Source organism: Salmo salar, chromosome 28 (genome assembly GCF_965601325.2).
Source record: "Salmo salar chromosome 28, fSalSal1, whole genome shotgun sequence".
Classification (NCBI taxonomy): Eukaryota; Metazoa; Chordata; class Actinopteri; order Salmoniformes; family Salmonidae; genus Salmo; species Salmo salar.
The window spans coordinates 20,286,164-20,309,024 of NC_138318.1; the positions used below are offsets into that span (position 1 = coordinate 20,286,164).

At 43.4% G+C, this 22,861-nt stretch overlaps 1 protein-coding gene across 9 annotated transcripts in view; it reads left to right on the top strand.

The window, feature by feature from the left end:
- Positions 1-22,861, top strand: part of sdk2b (sidekick cell adhesion molecule 2b) — a 443,163-nt gene that overhangs the window by 414,476 nt on the left and 5,826 nt on the right. For 3 of the 9 annotated variants that reach the window (XM_014179818.3, XM_014179824.3, XM_014179829.2), the window contains 7 exons: positions 435-641; positions 875-1,000; positions 2,287-2,451; positions 2,731-2,871; positions 4,159-4,321; positions 11,267-11,408; positions 19,543-19,599. In XM_014179818.3, coding sequence (XP_014035293.1) covers positions 435-641; positions 875-1,000; positions 2,287-2,451; positions 2,731-2,871; positions 4,159-4,321; positions 11,267-11,408; positions 19,543-19,599 — 1,001 coding nt within the window. The remainder of the gene's footprint in view (positions 1-434; positions 642-874; positions 1,001-2,286; positions 2,452-2,730; positions 2,872-4,158; positions 4,322-11,266; positions 11,409-19,542; positions 19,600-22,861) is intronic. The other 6 variants (XM_014179819.3, XM_014179820.3, XM_014179821.3 and 3 more) reach the window with 6 other exon arrangements.

Consider the following 22,861-nt stretch of genomic DNA (forward strand, 5'->3'; position numbering starts at 1 on the left):
AAACATCAACATACCTATTAACTACATTGAAAAACTATATTTTTCCATTGCTGAGTGAGTGGTGGCCATTATTTTGTTTGTTGACACCAAATAGCATGCTGAATCAGTTGATAATGTTGCTATGTTAACCCTTTTCATTCATTTCCCATGTATGTCCCAACAACTGTTGGAGTGTGCCTGTGTCTGTATGTTTGTCTCTATGTGTGTGTCAGTGTGTGTCAGTGTGTGTGTGTGTGTGTGTGTGTGTGTGTGTGTGTGTGTGTGTGTGTGTGTGTGTGTGTGTGTGTGTGTGTGTGTGTGTGTGTGTGTGTGTGTGTGTGTGTGTGTGTGTGTGTGTGTGTGTGTGTGTGTGTGTGTGTGTGTGTGTGTGTGTGTGTTGTTCCAATCCAGTCCATGGGTATTAGCCCCACTCTAAATGTGGTGTGTTTGTCTAGAGTCTACCGTGGCCTGTGCCGACTGTCTTCACTCCCCCTCCCCCCCAGGCGTCAGTAAGATAGTGACGGTGGACGTCAAAGGGGCCCCGTTCTGGATGAAGATCAAGGATTTGGCTGACGGGGTGACCTACAACTTCAGGATCCGGGCCAAGACGTTCACCTACGGGCCTGAGGTGGAGGCTAACATCACCATGGGGCCTGGGGAAGGTTCGTCTACCTCTGGCTGAGGCCCATATCCTGACTTGCAATATGCACACTTAACTCAACCTTCTGTGCAAATCCTTAATTGACATCAATTAATGATTTACAAATGCCCGAGTGTGCGGATCTCAAGTTAAGCTTAGGCCCTGAATATGCCCTAATATTTTGAAGGTATATTGAGGTTGCCTGACCCTCAAACCTTTCTCTAACCTTTGACCCCACCTTTTACCACCATGCAGGAGCCCCCGGCCCCCCTGGAGAGCCCTTCATCTCTCGCTATGGCTCAGCTCTGACCATCCACTGGGCTAACGGTGACCCCGGGAGGTCGCCTATCACACGCTACGTCATCGAGGCCAGACCCTCAGGTATATACACAGAACACGTGACATACTGGACTGGACTCTACTTGCTTGACTTATTCCTTTTAGCTTCTAGTGGAGCAAAGGGCCTCAACGGTACATCTCCAGCGAACTGTGTTCTGGACAGTTTTCATTTCTGGCGCTGGTGGACATATTGGATACTTCCAGATTGATCCACAGTTCACAATCCTTTCAATCATGCAATCTGTTAACCCAGCTTGGTACTTACTTCGACAGGAATAATATGACTTAGAATAGGGTGTCAATATGGTCCCAACAGATGGTGATGTTTACTCACTATTCTTTTAATGGAGTATTGATTGGGGTGCAGCGGAGCTTGAGACGTAACGTCAGGTTTTGTCTGTGATTGACAGATGTACAGCGGGAATAGATGAATGATGGATTACACCACTGGTGACTTTTTTTATTTTTTTATTTTTTATTTCACCTTTATTTAACCAGGTAGGCTAGTTGAGAAGTTCTCATTTGCAACTGCGACCTGGCCAAGATAAAGCAAAGCAGTTCGACACATACAACAACAACACAGAGTTACACATGGAAGAAACAAACGTACAATCAATAATACAGTAGAAAAATCTATATACAGCATGTGCAAATGAGGTAGACTTGAGGAATGGGTGGATGGGAGTGGGGGGCACTGAACCCCAGATGTTAAGAAAGTATCATGCAGATTCACTTGGTAGCATATCAAGTGAGCTTGTCCCTAACCACATCAGTAGGACTACTCAGCTGTCCATATTACTAGTTACTATGGCACAGTTTTTCATTGTCAGGAAAAAACTCCTGGCGCTACTACAGATTAACTTTACCCTTCATATCTTCACTACTTCACTAGTGACATAAACTTTAAATGAACTCTAGTGTTGGCTGATGTTCTTGAGCACTCCATAAACGTCAAACTCCTAGGAAGATTTATGGTTATTAGCACGTAGCCCTTATGGATTCTGGCAGCCATTACAAAAGCAAACATGAAACATCCTATAATATTCCATCTTGTGAATCATACCTACTGTCTTTTTATACGGTTGTATACCTCTCAAAGACAAGAGAGCATTATGGGAGATTTACAATATATGAATTGCATGATGTTTATATGGTTTGAATTACCTTGGATATAGCCAGATTATGTTTTATACTAACGTACAGGCTTTTAAATTGGCTTTTCTATCGATTATATAATAACTACTTTCAGTCTCGTTTACCGCAGTTTTTTCATGTTTGATTACTACTCATCCAAAAACCTTCTTCTACTCCTTCTACTCTGCCAACAGATGAAGGCTTGTGGGATATCTTGATCAAGGACATCCCAAAGGAAGTGACGTCATACACCTTCAACATGGACATTCTGAAGCAAGGGGTTAGTTATGACTTCCGGGTCATTGGAGTGAACGACTACGGCTACGGATCTCCTAGTCCACCCTCAGCCTCCATATCTGGTGAGTTATTTCATATATCTATGTCCCAAATATCACCCTATTCCCTAGTGCACTGCTTTTGACCAGGGTCCATAGGGGTGACATTTGGGACACAATGGTAATTGAGCTTTGGGTTTTCATGTTAATCAATGACAAAATCTTACCTAATTTGATAGAATTTAAGAATAATCAGTGTAACAGAAAATATATAGTTTTCAGATGCTACCTTTGCATCAGTGCTCCCTGCTCTGTCCTTGTGTTTAGTCCAGATGTAATATTGCGTGTGTTCTTCTCCTCCAGCCAAAAAGGTGGCGCCGTTCTATGAGGAGTGGTGGTTCCTTGTGGTGGTGGCTCTCGTGGGACTCATCTTCATCCTCCTACTGGTCTTCATCCTTATCATCAGAGGACAGAGCAAGAAGTACGCCAAGAAGTCTGAATCAGGTGAGAGGTCGAGCGGAAGACGCGATCAGCATCATATTACTAGACAACAAGGTCTTTGTTATGTTCCTTTTTATCTCAAAGATTTTATATTTCTATTCTACAGTGGTCTACTTTTGGCATATAGCCTATGGGGGGAGAAAGAGGGGAAGGGGGAAGTAAAGGGGGAGAGAGGGAGAAGTGGTGGATAGAGAGAGAGAGAGAGAGACAGGGAGAAATGAGAGAAAGAGACAGTGATCTGTAGAGGAGGAGTATAGTAGGGGGCCTATCTAGTTGTGCAGTCTGCTCCTCTCTGACATCAGCAGGTATTTCCTCTGCCTCAGCACTTCTCTCTGCTGTGTGGCGCTGCCAGTGCCAGGCTGCCAGGCTGGGGCAACCCACGGGTCTGAAACACAAGAGGTCTTTTCTTCTCTTCTCTCCCTTCTCTCGTCTCTCGCTTCCCTCCCTTCTCTGCTCTCTAACACAGAGATACTCTCACAGACCCCCTGTAACCCCCCTCATGGAATACTGGACCAGTGCACGTTTACAAATCAGCTCGTTATAGTGACTAAATGTTTGCAGAATGACAGCTTTGCCGTCAGATGCCCTTGGGGGGGTCTGCTGTGTAAGGGGGTTGTAGATGTTTGGACCCTTTCCTTCTCGTAGATTCCCACTTCATTCATAGGCAGGGATAATATTCTCATACTGTAGACCCAGGCCCTTGGAGTCTGCTGATCAAAGCACTTGCGAAGCAGGGGGAGGGTATGCCAGAGGGTAGGCCAGAGGGTAGGCCAGAGGGTAGGCCAGAGGGTAGGTCAGAGAAGCAACAAGACACATGTCTTTCCATCAACATCATCTCATAAGGCTATTGACCTGGACTTTGTGGGTTTTCGTTTAGGTTTAAAGGCAGTTTTTTTGTTGTTGAATCTTGTGGAATCTGTTATCAATGTTTAGATGCCTGGCTAAACTCACCTAATATACTGGTGATGACATCATTGTGGTATTTCCAGTCACTCTTCTAGTTTCTATTGAACTCAGTAGTAACAGTAGTAGTGGTAGAGTACAATACATAGCATATGCATCAAATCTATTCATGATCCATCCTCTTGTGTTTCTATAGAACTCAAAGTGTATGTCCCAAATGGCACCCTATTCCCTATGTAATGCACTACTTTTGACCACTTTTTTTAAACAGTACTAGAGTGGGCTACTGTACATGACATACATAATACAACATCCATGCATCCTCTTCACAGCATCACTAACCCCCACCTGCCTGTCCGTCCATCCCTCTGGCCTGTGGTCACACAGTGTCTCCCTATGTGTGTTCATCAGGGAACAACTCTAACTGTAATGCCCTGACCCATGGAGATATGGTCAGCCTGGACGAGGGACGCTTCCCCGCCCTGGAACTCAACAACCGCCGGCTGTCCGTCAAGAACTCCTTCTGCCGTAAGAACGGCGTCTACACCAGGTCAGTAACTAGTATGCTAGCTGTTCTGGTAGACTTCCAGGCATTGCGCTAACGCTAGTTAGCTATGGTTCGCAAAACTACCTTCAACTACCTTCAAACTGCACGCAGACATAAAAATGGTATCCATGAGTTCATCTGACTTATTGTCAAAATCTTGCACTACCCCATTAAATTGACTGGTTTGAATATGTTTATGGTACTGTATAGTTACACAATACTAATTATTATGGTTCTGTGTTTGTCATTGAGGAACACTATGACCTCATGCCTTGAGAAGTCCAACTGAGGCTGATGGATGGATGGAAGGGACTTTATGCTGTGATGGATTGGAATGGATACTCCTATAAAACTCTGTTTCCACTGTAAAACAGTACACACAGAGAACTGCTGCTTTTTCTAATGAGGCAGTATATTACAGACCTGGGTTCAAGTACTATTTAAAATCTTTCAAAAACATTAAGCATTCGCTTTAGCTTGCCTAGATTGCCAGATGGGCAGGATCTGTACTTTTGTGACTATTCTATTGGTTCCATTGCACCAGGCAAGATCAATCAAGCCCAGCCAAAGTATTTGAAATTATTTTTAAATTGTTTTTGAACCCAGGTCTGGAATATTCCACTGTCCACAGCTTAACTGTTGATGAGTTCATTACCTTGTCTCTGTTAGTCTCATTGTCTGGCACTTTGGACCAGTGATCTGAATGGCAGCTGACCAAACTCACCAGGTTGGACTGAATATGGATTGAGTCACACTTATAAACCCATGACCCTTTATTTTCCATTAGATAATCACCCCAGTTGCAAAGCTACCGTTAATTTACCGAAGTTACCAGGAATGTCTATAATTTTGGTAATTTATGGTAATATTGGTCATTTATACTTGAAAAGTATTCATATATAGTATTTAAAAAAATATATAATAATAATGTGTCCATATTGTCCATGAGTTTCTAGTGGATAGACCATATGGTTCAAGAGAAAATAGACTAATTAATTTTAAAAAGCATCTAATCAACAATGGTATTCTTTTTAATTAACTCTGCAACTCTTCCAACTATCAACTTTTTTCATAATTGCCATCAGTTTGGCGCCAAAACATTTACAACAAAGACATATTGACATAGTAAAAAAAAGTGTTTAATAAAATATATAAAGGAGCATTTCATGCTGAAACCCTCATATTAAACACCAATGGTATTCACTAAGCTAATGGTTTATATTTAGGATAATGTTTTACAGCTTTGTCATTATTCTAAAATCATCTTAATTGATTATTTGATGTATTTTACATGTGATAAGGCCCCACAGAGGGCCAAAGATAATTAAAGACACCTGTGATAATCTGAAGTACCCAACAAGGTACAAGTTACCAAAATCCTGGTGGTTTACTGGTAATGTTAGAAAGTTTCCAGCAGTAATATGCCCTCCCTTTGCAACCGTACCCAGTGTGTATTCATATTGTCTTGCCATATTATGAGCGATCACAGCATTGTCACTATTGGAATTTGTCTTTTCACTGTTTCTTTCTGGGTTTTATCAGTACGTTAGGAATGACCACCACATTGCAATATATAGCAGGCTCTGTGTGGAGTGTGTAATTGTGTGTGTAGTATTGCCAGCGCGATGGTATTAGGTTAGAGGAGATAGTATTAAGATGAGTGTGACTGACTGACTGTGTGAGCATCCCAAGTAGAGCACTAAATAGGGAATAGGGCTCCATTTGGGACTGACGGCAAGCGAGCTCACAACAACCAGCTGGAGAGCCAGGTGCCCTCTGCTCTGATGCCGTGCCCGGGGGAATTAGCCCTGTCCTTGATCCCCGGGAGGTGTGTGTGTGTTTGCCCTTGGGAAAGGATCAAAGGTGCCCTGGCCTTTGAGGAGCAGCCAGCTAGCCAAGTGAGAGGAGGGGTGAGAGGAGGGTTGAGAAGAACGGTGAGAAGGAGTGAGAGGAGGGGTGAGAGGAGGGGTGACAGGAGGGTTGAGGAGAACGGTGAGAAGGAGTGAGAGGAGGGGTGAGAGGAGGAATGCTCAGATGTACCTCTGCTATCTTTGAACTCCCCATAGCTGAGGTGTAAGGAGGGGAATAACTGGAGACTGCTATCCGTACTGGATCTCCTCACTCTGAGGAAGAGAGGATTGAAACAGTGTTGCTCTATTGTGTTGTTTGAGCCAGTGTGTTTACATCTACAGTGATACGTGAAGGAATGAGGGTGTGAGTTAAAGGAGCTTGAAGCACTCCCAGAGTGCACTGTGCTGTGGAACGCTAGAGCACCTATTGTTAATGAGTCCCACGGGCCTGAGGAAGGGGGCAGAGGAGTGATATGGGGTGTATGGGTGGATTATACCCCTTAGGCATTCACTATACACCCACCCACCTACTACTCCTACTAGATTACTACCTCTGAGGGTTTAGAGCGTGAGGTAGTCACCTCATACAAGTACTTGGGAGTATGGCTAGACTGTCCTTCTCTCAGCACATATGAAAGCTGCAGGCAAGTTAAATCTAGACTTGGTTTCCTCTATCGTAATCGCTCCTCTTTCACCCCAGCTGCCAAACTAACCCTGATTCAGATGACCATCCTACCCATGCTAGATTACGGAGACGTAATTTATAGATCGGCAGGTAAGGGTGCTCTCGAGCGGCTAGATGTTCTTTACCATTCGGCCGTCAGATTTGCCACCAATGCTCCTTATAGGACACATCACTGCACTCTATACTCCTGCACTCTAACTGGTCATCTCTGTATACCCTTCGCAAGACCCACTGGTTGATGCTTATTTATAAAACCCTATTAGGCCTCACTCCCCCCTATCTGATATATCTACTGCAGCCCTCATCCTTCACATACAACACCGTTCTGCCAGTCAGATTCGTTAAAGGTCCCCAAAGCGCACACATCCCTGCGTCGCTCCTCTTTTTAGTTCGCTGCAGCTAGCGACTGGAACGAGCTGCAACAAACACTCAAACAGGACAGTTTTATCTCAATCTCTTCATTCAAAGACTCAATCATGGACACTCTTACTGACAGTTGTGGCTGCTTTGCGTGATGTGTTGTCTCTACCTTCTTGCCCTTTGTGCTGTTGTCTGTGCCTAATAATGTTTGTACCATGTTTTGTGCTGCTACCGTGTTGTGTTGCTACCATGTTGTTGTCATGTTGTGTTGCTACCATGCTGTGTTGTCATGTGTTGCTGCCTTGCTATGATGTTGTCTTAGGTCCCTCTTTATGTAGTGTTGTGTTGTCTCTCTCGTCGTGATGTGTGTTTTGTCCTATATTTTTTATTTATTTTTGACATTTTTAATCCCAGCCCCCGTCCCCGTAGGAGGCCTTCTGCCTTTTGGTCGGCCATCATTGTAAATAAGAATTTGTTCTTAACTGACTTGCCTAGTTTAATAAAGGATAAATAAAAAAATTAAATAAAAAAATGTGTGGTTTACGAGAGGGTAGAGTGTGTGCTACTACCCCTCTCTACACTTGAGAATTTAAATATTTCACACCTCATTCACTCAACAGTGGATAAGCGTCTGAGTGATGGGTGAAGAGATGGGAGGGAGGGAGGGAGGGAGGGAGGGAGGGAGGGAGGGAGGGAGTCGAGGAGTGGTCTGTTGAGCAGAGATTCCTCTGAATTGTTAAACAAGCAGTTTATCATAATCTCCCACAGGGCCGACAATAACATTTCTTCACATTCACTCCTTAACCCTGTCTGCTCATAGCAGGGCTATCCCAGCCACGACTAATCTTGTGGAACTAGTCCTTTCTCACAGAAGAGACTATTGTGGAACCAGCCCAATGTGTATCTGCATCTTGTTGTAACGTCTGGTGCGTGAGACTAGCCCAAGACCAATTAGCAATTTGAATTAGTAGTGGAGATTTGTATAGATCTGCAGAGGGGAGAATGTGATGGGACGAAGTTACAGGTTTGTCATTGAGAGTTTGTGTTGACATTTTATGACACGGTGAACTGCTTTTTATCTAAATGACGAAGGGAGACTTGTCTTGTCTATGTCAGTCTGGGGACGTTAAGGCCAACAGCAGACAGACATCAGACTTGGGCCGGGCTGGGATAGGCTCTGATCCAACAGCAAATGGACAGCAGACTTGCTCAGCAATTCCTCCAACGGCTCCAGGAAGATGGATGTTAGCGTTGTCCAGGTTCCAGACAGCTGGGACGTGACAGGGGAGACCTGAGCTAGCTCAACATGATCCGGACCTTATCTGGAGGAGCAAGGAGAATGTTGCAACTTATGTTGCAACTTGTATCGCTTATCAAGCGGTGCAGTCCTTCATTAGTGACTGTGTGTCCTCCTCTATCTAACAGGGCTGTCAGCAAGGTCACAGTGGTGGAGGTTATAGGATCAAGGATCTACTAACAGCCATTTATGGGCCAAAATTAAAGGTCCTGAACTCCCCTTTCTGAAAAGTACTTTTACTCTCATTGCTAACTACCAGGAAGTTTGAAAAGACAGGCTGAGCTTATGTTCATGACAGCTCTTGTTAAACAACTTGGATGCAGTGAGCTGTGTTGCAGTAAAGTTATCTCAAGCAAATTTGGTGATACACAAAGCAACTCAAACAACATTGAAATTGCATCAATTATATCCTTTTTTTAAATTATTTTTTATATACATTTCACATTTTGCATGTTTCTTGTGATGCAGTTCACAGCAGCACTGACGGATGTGTTGACTTGACAACTGCGTCTGAGTTTTGAATGACCCTTCCCCCCTTTTGTTCCATGCTGGCTGAAGAGCTAGCTAGCTAGTAACACCAGACACAGATGAAAGAGATGAAAGAGTAAACATATAAGTATCTTTGCCATAGATGAATGGGGTAAACTTTTAATTATATTTTCTGACAACTTAGTCAGATATTGGCACCAGTAGAGTATCTAGTAATATAAACCACAACTCTCTGCAAACACGCCTTCTATGATGTTGGCTACAAGGCGGTACTTATTTAAATTAGGTAAGAAAATATCATGTTACCATTGGTGTATTAAAATGAGAGTTAAGGTGATGTCACCTTGTCCCCTTAATAATGAATACAAATGTTTGACATGCGGGAGGAGACCAGTAACTTCATGATCAAAGTTGCTCAATGTAGAAGCAACAGTCATTTTTTATACTTTGATCTGGTTTCCTTCAAATATCATCCAATTTCAAGAAAAACATGATTTGGACTGTTCATGACCTTTAACTTATAGAAAATGTCAATAATACATGAATAGATTTCCATTGTGTACATTTCACTCCTGCATCCAAGTGTATTAAATGTAATCTTGTTACAAATTATTAACAGTATTAGATGTAATTGAATTGCAGCTCTCTCCGTGATTTCTCTAAAGGGTTGGGATTTAGTTCAAATTTGTTAGCACCACGCTCGTGATTACTACCCCCTCCCCCCATTACAGAGCCCCAGATACAGCAGGACAAAAAATACATAAATGTACATTGCTTTTCCGTTGTTAGACAATTGTCAAATGTTGGGGAATAAGAGATGTGAAAGTCTAGGTTTAAGATTTTAGTTTGACTTAAAATGGGGGGGGGGGGGGGGGGGGGCAGAACAAACGCTCAGAGTTGAACATGTTTCAAAGTTTGGTTTTGGGAATGCACTCAACCTCTAAACAAAATATTTGTGGAAAAAATACTTATGCAAAATAAGGTTGATTTTGGACTGTAAAACTGAACAGTTTGGTGTGGCCTGATGGAGAGAGAGAGAAAGAGAGAGAGACAGACAGTGAGGGAGAGAAAGAGGAGAGAGAGATTGAGAGAGGCTGTCCCGGCCAAACCAACCAGGGCCAATCAACAAAAACAGATGTCTGATTGTTTAACAGGCTTTGGGACAGAGGGAGGAAAATGTGGAGGAACTTATGCAGAACGCAAAGCCATCTTTTTTCAACAAATTTTAAGAAGAACCCTTGAGTGCTTTGAGAGAGCTGTTCTGAGGGCACCACTTGTGGGTGTTGTGAGGTCTCTCTCTCTCCCCTTCTCGCTCTCATAACAAGCATTCTCAATACCCCCCCCTTGACCCTATCCACTACACTGATTCACTCACTCCACTGCTCATAAATATCCCTCACTCCATACTCATAAATCGTGCCCTTGTAAACCTCCACTCCACACTTATCTATGAGGTTTTTAAAGTGTCACCCATGCTCCATGAAACATGGCTGTTGACTCTTACATGGATCTCATGATTCATATGGATGATAACTTTTACAAGAGAGCGAACATAACCTAACCTACACATCCTGAGCCTTCCTACCTGAGACTGCATGGGGATTTCTGCCTATGCAACCCACTCCATAAGGGTTCAATTCATGAGTTGGTCACAAGGCTAACTGTGCCTGCCATTGCATGCACAGGCAGCCCACAGTGTTTAATCAGAAGAGATGATTCATGCTGACTGCAGGCAGGCTGGGATCTAATGGCTGTCCCATGATCCTGATAATAAACAACCCCACCATACCTCCCTGCCCCCTTCCCACCACTACCCAAACAAAAAGTGAATGTAGTGTCTCCATCAGATATTAGAGGGAACAGTCTTTGTATCCCTTGAAAGTAGACTATTAGTGTTAAGTGCCTGGAGACAGTTCAGTACATTTCACTGATCATCAGTGTGTATCCTTCAACTGTTTCCCTGGTTCCTTTCATACAGTTTCTCTGTGCCATGTCACTCTGATGTGTGAACGGGATTTTTGGTGATTTAATACAAGTTGCTTAAGAGGATGGAACTTTCTGTTTCCAAAACGCTATATATCCATTTTCAGAAATGTTGGTAAATTAGCTTGTATTGTTTAAAGAACTTATGAAAGAGATTGGTGTGTTTTTTCACTATCTAATCATGGCATGGGGTTATTCGATGACAGCATGTATTTGTTTAAAATCCATCACTTGATGGTTTCATTTATATATATATATAAATAAATATGGTCTTGTCTCCTCAGGTCTCCTCCTCGGCCCAGCCCAGGCAGTCTAAACTACTCTGATGAGGATTTGAGCACCACCAAGTACAACGATCTGATCCCGGCTGAGACCAGCAGCCTGACCGAGAAACCATCTGAGATATCAGACTCTCAGGTACCAACAGTATGTACTACTACTCTTAACGTCTCCCATCTCACTGTATGTCATACTGTCTGTCTGTCAACATATTGAATCCCTCTGCACCTCACCTTTACATTGATGCTATGCCCCTAGATGCTGATCTAAGGGTGTGGCATCAGCATTTCCCCCACTAATGGTTAAGATTAGGCCTGGGGGAGGAGCAGCTATATCCTAGATCTGTACCTAGAGGAAACAGCACGCCGGAGTGATTGGCTCAGTGCATTATCCAGGCGCCTGGTTGTGATCTAATGTAACCTTGTCTGTGCGCACACTCAGGGCATTGATAGGTTTGGATGTGAAATGTGTCCCATGTCTCTCCTGGTCTCTATGGGGCTGTCAATCTGCGCTGGAGGCAGGTTCTGGGAGTAGGGCCAGTGGCCTGTGCCCAGATCTGGTGGTGGTCGGAATCAAGCACAGAGGATGCACATACACACACAGACTGGAGTTCTCAGGCCCAGACTGGATTCCTTCCACAGCCCTGTCCTCGTCTTGGGAAACCGTTACCCATAATGCCCCTCAATACCGGTCCCAGTCTGCTGTTGGCATCTGCTGAATCAGAGGGACATATAGGGCTGGGGCCCAATGAACAGCTTTCATCAATGGACTGGATGTCTCTCTCGCTTCCTCTCTCTCATCTTTCTCTCTCTCTCTGCTTCTCCTCTCTCTCTTTATCTCCCTCTCTCTTTATCCCTCAGATGAAATTTGTATCTCGCTTTTCATTTTGATATTTTTCCTGGCTAGCTCGTTTCCCCCTGTGTCTATACTGATCCCCTTGTTGCTGTTTTTGTTCACGCTCTTTCCCTCCTGTACTCTGCTCTTGTGGTTTGTGTGAAAACCCTGTGGTCGGTAGTCTGGTTTCGATGGCAGTCAGATTAAAGTGAGGGGGAAGCGGTTCTAAATTCCCCTGGTTTCAGCCTTCCTTCTATGTTTTCTTTCATCTTGGAATTTTCTACTCTAGCTTTCCCAAATTATCTAGGACTCTATTCCCTCTATAGTGCACTCCTTTTGACCAGAGCTCTGTGGCACTGTAGTAGTGCACTATAAAGGGAATACGGGTGCCATTTGAGATTCCATTTCTACTAAATCCATCCCAGTGTGAATTCCAAAGAGCACAAGAAGTCTCTCTCCACCTTATCAAGAGCTTAGCTTCTTTCACATCAATGGAGAAATCTCCCACCCAATGAACTGCTACGGACAGGATCTTTCCCTACAACCAAAACATCCTCCAATATGAGCCATTTTTACATGTCATCATCGGGCTGACATATCTACCGTTCCACACCCCTGTATTGGTCAAACAAGTTCAACTACAGTAGCCATATCTAGCCCTACAGCCCTCCAACAACCCCTGCCACCACCCCAGACTTAAGGGGGCCAGACAGGAGTCACATTTGATGGGCTTGGCAGCCCAAAGAGCCTAGCCTGTTCCTCTTAGCCCCGTGGCTCCCCCTGCCATCCCCTCTGACAGCACAGCCATATCATCACCCAGATGACCAGGAATGTGATGCTCCTTTGAAGTTTTATTGAGCGGATAACTCCAGGCCATCAGCTTTCTCACACACACACACACACACACACACACACACACACACACACACACACACACACACACACACACACACACACACCCCCAGGCTATCAGCTCTGTTCAGTGCTGGGTTGGGGTTGGGGCTGTCTCCATTAAGCCCTTTAGGCCTCCAGTCCAGTCCTCCAGTGGCAGGTATAAGTTGGCTATTGTCTTCCTCTTAAGAAGGGATTGTTAATGTGGGGTTGTCGTAGCAACCAGGCCACCACAACTGTGCCTGGGCTGTCTGCAGGTAGACAAGACAAACAGTCTCCAGAAGCCAGGAGACAGTGTTGACTTAGGCGGTTTGTTCAGTCAAGTGTCACCGTCTCTCTGTGTGTCTGTGACACTCTGGATAGAGACCAGCGGTAGAGAATGGAATGAGCTCATCTCTGAGGTGATGGGAGATGGTTTGAAGATAATGGCTACACCCCAAATGGCACCCTATTCCTTTTGTAGTGCCTTATTGCCCCATTTCAAAAGTAGTGCACCATAGAGGGAATAGAGTGCCATTTGGAACTAAGCCAGTGTGTTGCTTCATCACGGGAGAGGAAAGGAAATATCTGTGTTCTCCACCCATGGACGTTGTGTGTTACTGGAGCTGAGACATAGACACCACATTGAAAAACTGCTGTGTTATGATTGTCTCCCATAACAACGCAGATGATTGTTTTGACTGGAACTACTCCGAGGGTCTGTAGCATTATTAAAATGCCATTAAGTCATATGATGTCACTTACTGGAACCAAACAAAAATAGAATAGGATGTGAGTATGCTAGAGTCACTATAACATAAAAAGATAGAGAAAGATTATATTAATTCAATGTTGTTTTGTGTCTTCTCACTTTTGTTTTGTATTGTCACTTGCTTTGGCAATGTAAACACGTTTCCATGCCAATAACGCCCCTTTGAATTGAGAGAGAGAGAAACAGAGGAAATACTTGACAATAAAAGACTATAATTCCTTACATAGATTTCTGATGTTAGACATTTATACTGAGACAGCAATGTTACATTTTCAGACAATAGCCCAGAGCCAAATCTGTCAGTACTCTCTGATGAATATGTGCATCCTAAACAACAGCAGTGTGTGTGCAGAGGGGGATTAAAACCCTGTAGTCACACTAAATCCCTGTCTCAAATGATGTACAGCTGGATTTTAGGGGATTCCGCCATCAACTTTTTATAATCATATTTACAAACACACACTTACACGAGCGCATAAACACACCTCATCCTCCTCCCTCTGTACTGTCCTAGTGTCTGTCTGCTGCCTGGGGTTCCTGCTGTGCTAACTGTAACAATGATGAGAGTGAAATAGTTCTCTCTCTCTCTCTCTCTCTCTCTCTCTCTCTCTCTCTCTCTCTCTCTCTCTCTCTCTCTCTCTCTCTCTCTCTCTCTCTCTCTCTCTCTCTCTCTCTCTCTCTCTCTCTCTCTCTCTCTCTCTCTCTCTCTCTCTCTCTCTCTCTCTCTCTCTCTCTCTCTCTCTCTCTCTCTCTCTCTCTCTCTCTCTCTCTCTCTCTCTCTCTCTCTCTCTCTCATCTCTCTCATATATATATATATATATATATATATATATATATATATATATATATATATATATAGAGGGGTTATGAGAGATTCTTTTAACCCCAATTCCCAAGATAAAGTTCACAAGCTAGAACAGCACTGAATACCCAACTATGCATTCCACTCTTGCCCCCATCTATACTGAACAAAAATATAAGCTCAACGATTTTACTGAGTTACAGTTCATATAAGGAAATCAGTCAAGTGAAATAAATTCCTTAGGTCCTAATCTATGGATTTGACAGGGCAGTGGCGCAGCCATGTGTGGGCCTGGGAGGGGCATAAGCCCACCAACTTGGGAGCCAGGCCCACCCACTGAGCAGCCAGGCCAAGCCAATCAGAATGACTTTTCCCCCACAAAAGGGCTTTATTATTTATTACAGACATAAATACTCCCGGTCTCAGACAATCCTGCATGTAAAGTAACCGGATGTGGAGGTCCTGGGCTGGCGTGGGTATACGCGATCTGCGGTTGTGAGGCCGGTTGGACGTACTGAGAAATTCTCTAAGACGAAGTTGGAGGCGGATATGGAAGAGAAATTAACATTTAATTCTCTGGCAATAGTTCTGGTGGACATTCCTGCAGTCAGCATGCCAATTGCACGCTCCCTCAAAACTTCAGACATCTGTGGCATTGTGTGAGTGGCCTTATTGTCCCCAGAACAAGGTGCACCTGTGTAATGATCATGCAGTTTAATCAGCTTTTTGATATGCTACACCTGCCAGGTGGATGGATTATCTTGGCAAAGGAGAAATACTCACTAACAGGGATGTAAACATATTTGTGCATAACATTTGAGAGAAATAAGCTTTTTGTGCTTATGCAACATTTCTGGGATCTTTTATTTCAGCTCATGAAACATGGGACCAACCCTTTACATGTTGTGTTTATATTTTTGTTCAGTGTATTCTAGGGCAACGAGTCTTCTGAGAAGTCTAGAGATTTTCTCAGAGAATACTGTATGTCACTTTGACTACAAACCTTCTTTATCTCTGTCTCCATAAAGAAGCTTGTCTTTATCCCTGGGTGTTGAGAGTTTTATCTCTAGGATGACGAGGTCAATGTGATTTTGAGTGTTATTCCATCTCTTTTTTTTCTAAGACATCTTTTTCAGACCAGTTTCCTTCAAGTCATTAGCAATTTATATATATATATATATATTCACCTTTATTTAACCAGGTAGGCCAGTTGAGAACAAGTTCTCATTTACAACTGCGACCTGGCCAAGATAAAGCAAAGCAGTGCGATACAAACAACAACACAGAGTTACACATGGAATAAACAAACGTACAGTCAATAACACAATAGAAAAAAATCTATATACAGTGTGTGCAAATGAGGTAAGATTAGGGAGGTAGTGATAGATGTGCAGAAGATGAATGTGCAAGTTAGAGATACTGGGGTGCAAAGGAGCAAAAAAAAAACTAAAAAACAATATGGGGATGGGTAGTTGGATGGGCTATTTACAGATGGGGCTATGTACAGGTGCAATGATCTGTGAGCTGCTCTGACAGCGGATGCTTAAAGTTAGTGAGGGAGATATAAATCTTCAGCTTCAGTGATTTTTGATATTCGTTCCAGTCATTGGCAGCAGAGAACTGGAAGGAAAGGCAGCCAAAGTAGGAATTGGCTTTGGGGGTGACCAGTGAAATATAACTGCTGGAGCGCGTGCTACGGGTGGGTGCTGCTATGGTGACCAGTGAGCTGAGATAAGGTGGGGCTTTACCTAGAAAAGACTTATAGATGACCTGGAGCCAGTGGGTTTACAGTCTAACCAGACACCTAGGTATTTGTAATTGTCCACATATTCTAAGTCAGAACTGTCCAGAGTAGTAATGCTAGACGGGCGGGCAGGTGCGGGCAGCGATCGGTTGAAGAGCATACATTTAGTTTTACTAGCGTTTAAGAGCAGTTGGAGGCCACGGAAGGAGAGTTGTATGGCATTGAAGCTCGTCTGGAGGTTAGTTAACACAGTGTACAAAGAAGGGCCAGAAGTATACAGATGATGTCGACAGCAGCATATTTTAGCAATTCATCAGCATAAAATGTCAACCTTATGTTGCTGTCAACGTGAAAATGAAAACCACCCTCCTTCAAAGAAAACGTCAGTCAGAAATATTCCACATGTTAATGAGATGAAATCTTAATCTCTCTAGATACTCTAGTTACTTAACATAATAATTATGCAAAGAGCAGTCTTGGATCTGCCACTGGCTGGTATGGTGTGTCTCTCTCTCTCTCTCTTCCTTAGATAGAAGGGTAACTCCCCTGGGGACTGTGTAGAGCTGAGTTTCATGCCTAAAGCCTTGGCCCATTCATAGCATCTCCCCTAATTAGCCTTTAATGTGTTGGAATGAATCACCATTTCACAGGCTGTACCACCTCAAGGCATAATTTAACACGTCTTATTTTAGTGTAGATTCCACAATAGGACCCTTGAGTTTCTTTTGGACAAGGATGTGGAATGGAGAGAGTGAGGAAGGGAAAGGAGGGAGGGTGGAAGAGAGGGAGTGGTGGATGGTAACATTTCAGGAGAACGAAACATCTGTTCCTCACACACTCCAAAGCCCTAGTGAGGGTGTGCCAGAGTGGGACGCAATCCAGTGTGTCAACCAGCCACACACACACACACACACACACACACACATGCACATAACACAAACTTCCCACGCTCAAAGTCTGTACACAAACATGCACAGCAGCAGCATTTCAGGACACAGCGTTAGCTAATACTTCTGGAGTGAGGTAATGTCACTTGACTTGGAGAGGCTTAATCTGTTCTGAGATCAGTGTGAGGGCTGCTTTGCTTGTTTGTCTCTTGTTGTGTTGCTGAAAGTGGAGGAAGCATGACAAGAATGCCTTTCATTCGGTCCCATCGCTGCCTAGTGGGGTTGAAGTGCTTACAATGAAGCTACAATGCTATAGTGGGACACTCAGAGACCATTGATACTTCACATTGGATGATGCAACACTTTTTATAGGGAATTTCCTCACTAGAGAGAAAAATGTTCATGTAACTAATGATATTACCACAAGATTTATTCGCTAAGCAACTCAAATTAAGTTAGGAAACTGTTAAACAGTGTTATGTTATGTGTTATATGTTAAGCATCCCCCTCTACTGAAGTGGTTAAAAGCTGAAGACTTTGCTGTATGCAATATCTGTTTTTGATTCACTGTAGAAAGAAAAGAAGAGGAGAAAGAGAGCACAGAGGAGGATGGTGATTTTTCTAGGAATCAGATAGCCGTGGCCTTTTTCTGGGATTCATCGCTGTCGTCAGCTCCTATGGCTATTCTAAATTCTTTTGACATACATTAATATAGTACTTTGCCATGAAAGCTGTAGTGGATGATGAGAGGTGGGGTATCGGGGGGGGGGGGGGCGATGTGGGGACGGGGGCAGGGGAGGATGGAATATGAGCGTGGCCATGTGTAACACAGGTGCAGTAGTACAATAGAATGAGAGCTGAGTGTGCTCTCTGCTTTGTCTGTGGAACATCAGGGGCCAATGCCAGCGCCCTGGGGGAGGGGTGGGGTGGGGGGGGGGGTTTAGGAGGACAGGGAGAAAAAGAGAGAGGAACATTTGTGAGTGTAATGTTTACTGTTTTTTATTGTTTTATGTTCCCAATGCAAATAAAGCCCTTAAATGTTATTAGAGAGAGAGAGAGAGAGAGAGGCTATGTGCACACTGTCTACAAAATGAGGTGGAAACTGAGCTGCACTTCCTAACCCCCTGCCAAATGTATGTATGAATTTGAAAACAAATCCAATTTTGATAAAGTCCCATATCTATTGGCTGAAATACCAGTATGCCATCACAGAAACAGTATTTGTGACCTGTTGCCACAAGAAAAGGGCAACAAGTGAAGAACAAACACCATTGTAAATACAACCTATATTTATGTTCCCTTTTGTACTATTTGCACATCGTTACAAGACAGAGAGAGAGAGAGAGAGAGAGAGAGAGAGAGAGAGAGAGAGAGAGAGAGAGAGAGACTTGAACCACTCCAAATCAGCGCCACCATCCGTGGCTTGCTGAAAACTGACACTATCTGCAAAAGAAAAACTCTTTGTTACACTATCTTTTGTTATATGCTGCCTAAACATTTTAGCTGAACATGATGAAAGCTACTGCCCTTGGAATGAGATAGCATTTTTGTGAACCAGCTCATCGATCTTTGGCTGTGATTGGTCGATTGGCAGCTTTCTTTAGGGCCGATTGGGTGATCATGAACAGAGCCCACAGAGTGGTAAGAGTTGTTTGTTGTCTGTTCATCTGGAATGTCGGGTAAGAGTTGTTTGTTGTCTGTTCATCTGGAATGTCGGGTTGTCACGAAACAAAAGGAGCATAGGCCAAGCATCTAGAAAAGACACAAATGAAGGGTTCAGCGACTAGAATGTGCTTATTGGAAATACTCAAATTCCTGTTGTGATTGTTTGAATGAAATAGAGAGGAACATTGGGTGGCAGCCTACATCCTAAGGTTGGGCAGGAAGTTCACAGAATACATTCTATAATAATAATTTAATTCTGTGGGTGTTTATAGTTGTGCTATTTCACACACGTACAAGTGTGTATTACACGCATGTAAATTGGAAATGTGTTTTTTGCATGTCCCAACTACCCCGACACACTCTCGGAGAGTGGGGTCACCGGTTTGTTTGTCAGATCAGTTTTAGGTGGTGTGTGTCAGGAATGGCTGGTAGAACAGTTGGTAGAGCGTGACGCTTGTCTGGGTTGTGAGTTACCAATACGGAAATTGGATGCACACACTGCTGTACGTTGCTTTGGATAAAAGCGTCTCCTAAATGGCATATTTTATTATGTTATTAAGGGAGGTGAGTTGACCGGTGTAGCGCCTCTTAAAGTGGTGGTGATGATGGTCCCAAAGAGGGATCTGAACCAAAGAGGTATCATGGTGGCCGTCATACTGTACTGTGGTGTTTTAAACCATGCATGTCTTTGTCCATGTCACCCATAGGAGGCCCTCGTGTTCTCGTATGGGACGGGTGGTCTGCGTGTGCTTCCACTGAATTGGGTGAGGATATGTGGCTTTCTGCCTGCTTGTGTGTCTGTAGACTAGTAGTAGGAGACTGACTTATCCCTAGCCCCCATCCCCCTTGCTCCTCTCTTCCTCTTCTCCTCTCTTCTCCTCTCCTTCTGTAAAACTCCTCTAGGATCCTGTGGTATCTCTCCTGTGTCTTCCTGGTGTCGTAGTGTGTATGATGGATGCCCATAGTAGATGTTAGCTCAACATGTGGCTGTTGTAGTGATGATGGTTAATTTAACGTTATACCCAGTCAATCAACCCTTGTGTTAATGATCTGATTACTCTGCACGTCCAGTAATGAGTCACCCTCCTCTCCAATCATGATCATGCATAGACAACCTTGTGTGTTTGGTGGTGGGTGGGTGGGTGTGGGTGTTTGGTGGTGGGTGGGTGGGTGGGTGTGGGTGTTTGGTGGTGGGTGTGTATGTTATCGAAAGACACTTTGCTCTGAACATCCCAATACACATTATCACATCTCTAACTTCTCAGGGAAATACAATGCCATCATAAAGTATTCACACCCCTTATCTTTTTCCACATTATGTTGTATTAAAGCCTACATTTAAAATGGATTGCATTTAGATGGTGGGTCAATGATCTACACACAATAGCCCATAATGTCAAAGTGTAATTATGTTTTTAGAAATGTGTACAAATTAATAAAAATGAAAAGCTGAAATGTCTTGAGTCAATAAGTATTCAACCCCTTTGTTATGGCAAGCCTAAATAACCTCAGGAGTAACAATTTGCTGAACAAGTCAGATAATAAGTTGCATGGACTAACTCTGTGTGCAATAATGGTGTTTAACATGATTTCTTCACTTTTTGCACATTTGGTTACGTTACAGCCTTATTCTAAAATGTATTACATTTTTTTTTATTTTATCTAATCAATCTACACACAATACCCAATTATTACAAAGCAAAAAATGGTTTCTTTGCAAATGTATAAAAAAACTAAACAGAAATAGCTTATTCAAACCCTTTGATATTAGACTCGAAATTGAGCTCAGGTGCATCCTGTTTCCATGAGATGTTTCTACAACTTGATTGGAGACAATCTGTGGTAAATTCAATTGATTGGACATTATTTGGAAAAGCACACACCTGTCTATATAAAGTCCCACAGTTGTCAGTGCATGTCAGAGCAAAAACCAAGCCCTGAGGTCAAAGGAATTTTCCGTAGAGCTCCAAGACAGAATTGTGTCGAGGCCCAGATCTGGGGATGGGTACCAAAAATTGTCTGCAGCATTTAAGGTCCTCAAGAACATAGTGGCCTCCATCATTCTAAAATGGAAGAAGGCAGGGACTGCAATATTAATTAGGATCGAAGGGAAAGATGAATGGAGGAAAGTATAGAGAGATCCTTGATGAAAACCTGCTCTAAAGCACTCAGGACCTCAGACTGGGGCGAAGGTTCACCTTCCAACAGGACAATGACCCTAAGCACACAGCCAAGACAACGCAGGAGTGCGCTGCGACAAGTCTCTGAATGTCCTTGAGTGGCCCAACCAGAGCCTGGACTTCAGCCCGATCGAACATCTCTGGACCTGAAAATATCTGTGCAGCGACGTTCCCCATCCAACATGACAAAGCTTGAGATGATCTGCAGAGAAGAATGGGAGAAACTCCCCAAATACGGTTGTGCCAAGCTTGTAGCGTCATACCCAAGAATACTCAAGGCTGTAATCGCTGCCAAAGGTGCTTCCACAAAGTACTGAGTAAAGTGTCTGAGTACTTAGGTAAATGTGATATTTCTGTTGTTTTTTTACAAATTTGCAAACATTTCTAAAAACCTGTTTTTGCTTTGTCATTATGGGGTATTGTGTGTAGATTGATGAGGGGGAAAAACTATTTAATCCATTTTAGAACATGGCAGTAGCGTAACAAAATGTGGAATAAGTCAAGGGGTCTGAATATTTTCCAAATGCACTGTATCTGTAAGGTCCCTCAGTTGAGCTTGTCAATTTCAAGCACAGATTCAACGACAAAGACCAGGGAGGTTTTCCAGTGGCTCGCAAAGAAGGGAACCTATTGATAGATGGGTAGAAGGGAAAAAAACAGACATTGAATACCCTTTTGAGCATGGGGAAGTTATTAATTACACTTTGTATGGTGTATCAATACACCCAGTCACACTAAAGATACAGGCGTCCTTCCTAACTCAGTTGATGGAGAGGAAGGAAACCGCTCAGATATTTCACCACAAGGCCAATGGTGATTATTATTATTTTTTATAATAATTTTTTGTATTTTCTCCACAATTTCATTCTTGTTTCATCGCTACAACTCCCCAACGGGCTCGGGAGGCGAAGGTCAAGTCATGCATCCTCTGAAACATGACCTGCTAAACACCCGCCCGCTTAACCCAGAAGCCAGCCGCACCAATGTGTCGTAGGAAACACTGTTCTCCTAACAACCAAGATCAGCCTGCAGGTGCCGGGCCTTCCACAAGGAGTCGCTAGAGCGCGATGAGCCAAGTAAAGCCCCCGGCCAAACCCTCCCCTAACCCGGACGACGCTGGGCCAATTGTGCGCCGCCCTATGGGACTCCCAATCACAGCCGGTTGTGATACAGCCCGGGATCGAAAACCGGTCTGTAGTGATACCTCTAGCACTGGGATGCAGTGCCTTAGACCGCTGCGCCACTCGGGAGGCCCACCAATGGTGATTTTAAACCAGTTACAGAGTTAAATGACTGTGGTAGGAGAAAACTGAGGATGGATTAACAACATTGTAGTTACTCCACAATACTATCCTAAATGACGGAGTGAAAAGAAGGAAGCCTATACGGAATAAAAATATTCCAAAACATGCATCCTGTTTGCAATAAAGTAATACCGCAACAAAATGTGGCAAAGGAATTTATTTTTAGTCCTAAATACAAAGCATTATGTTTGGGGCAAATCCAACACAACACATATTTTGAAGCCTGGTGGTGGTTGCATCATGTTATGGGTATGCTTGTCATCCACAAGGTCTAGGGAGTTTTTTAGGATAAAAATAAATGGAATAGAGCTGAGCATAGGCAAAGTCCTAGAGCAAAACCTGGTTCAGTCTGCTTTCCAACAGACACTGGGAGACAAATCCACCTTTCAGCAGGACTATAACCTAAAACACAAGGCCAAAATGTAATATACACTGGATTTACATACAGTTACAGTTTTGACTTAAATTGGCTTGAAAATCTATGACAATACTTGACAGAGCTTGAAGAATATATATTTTTTTATAATGGGCGAAGAAAGACG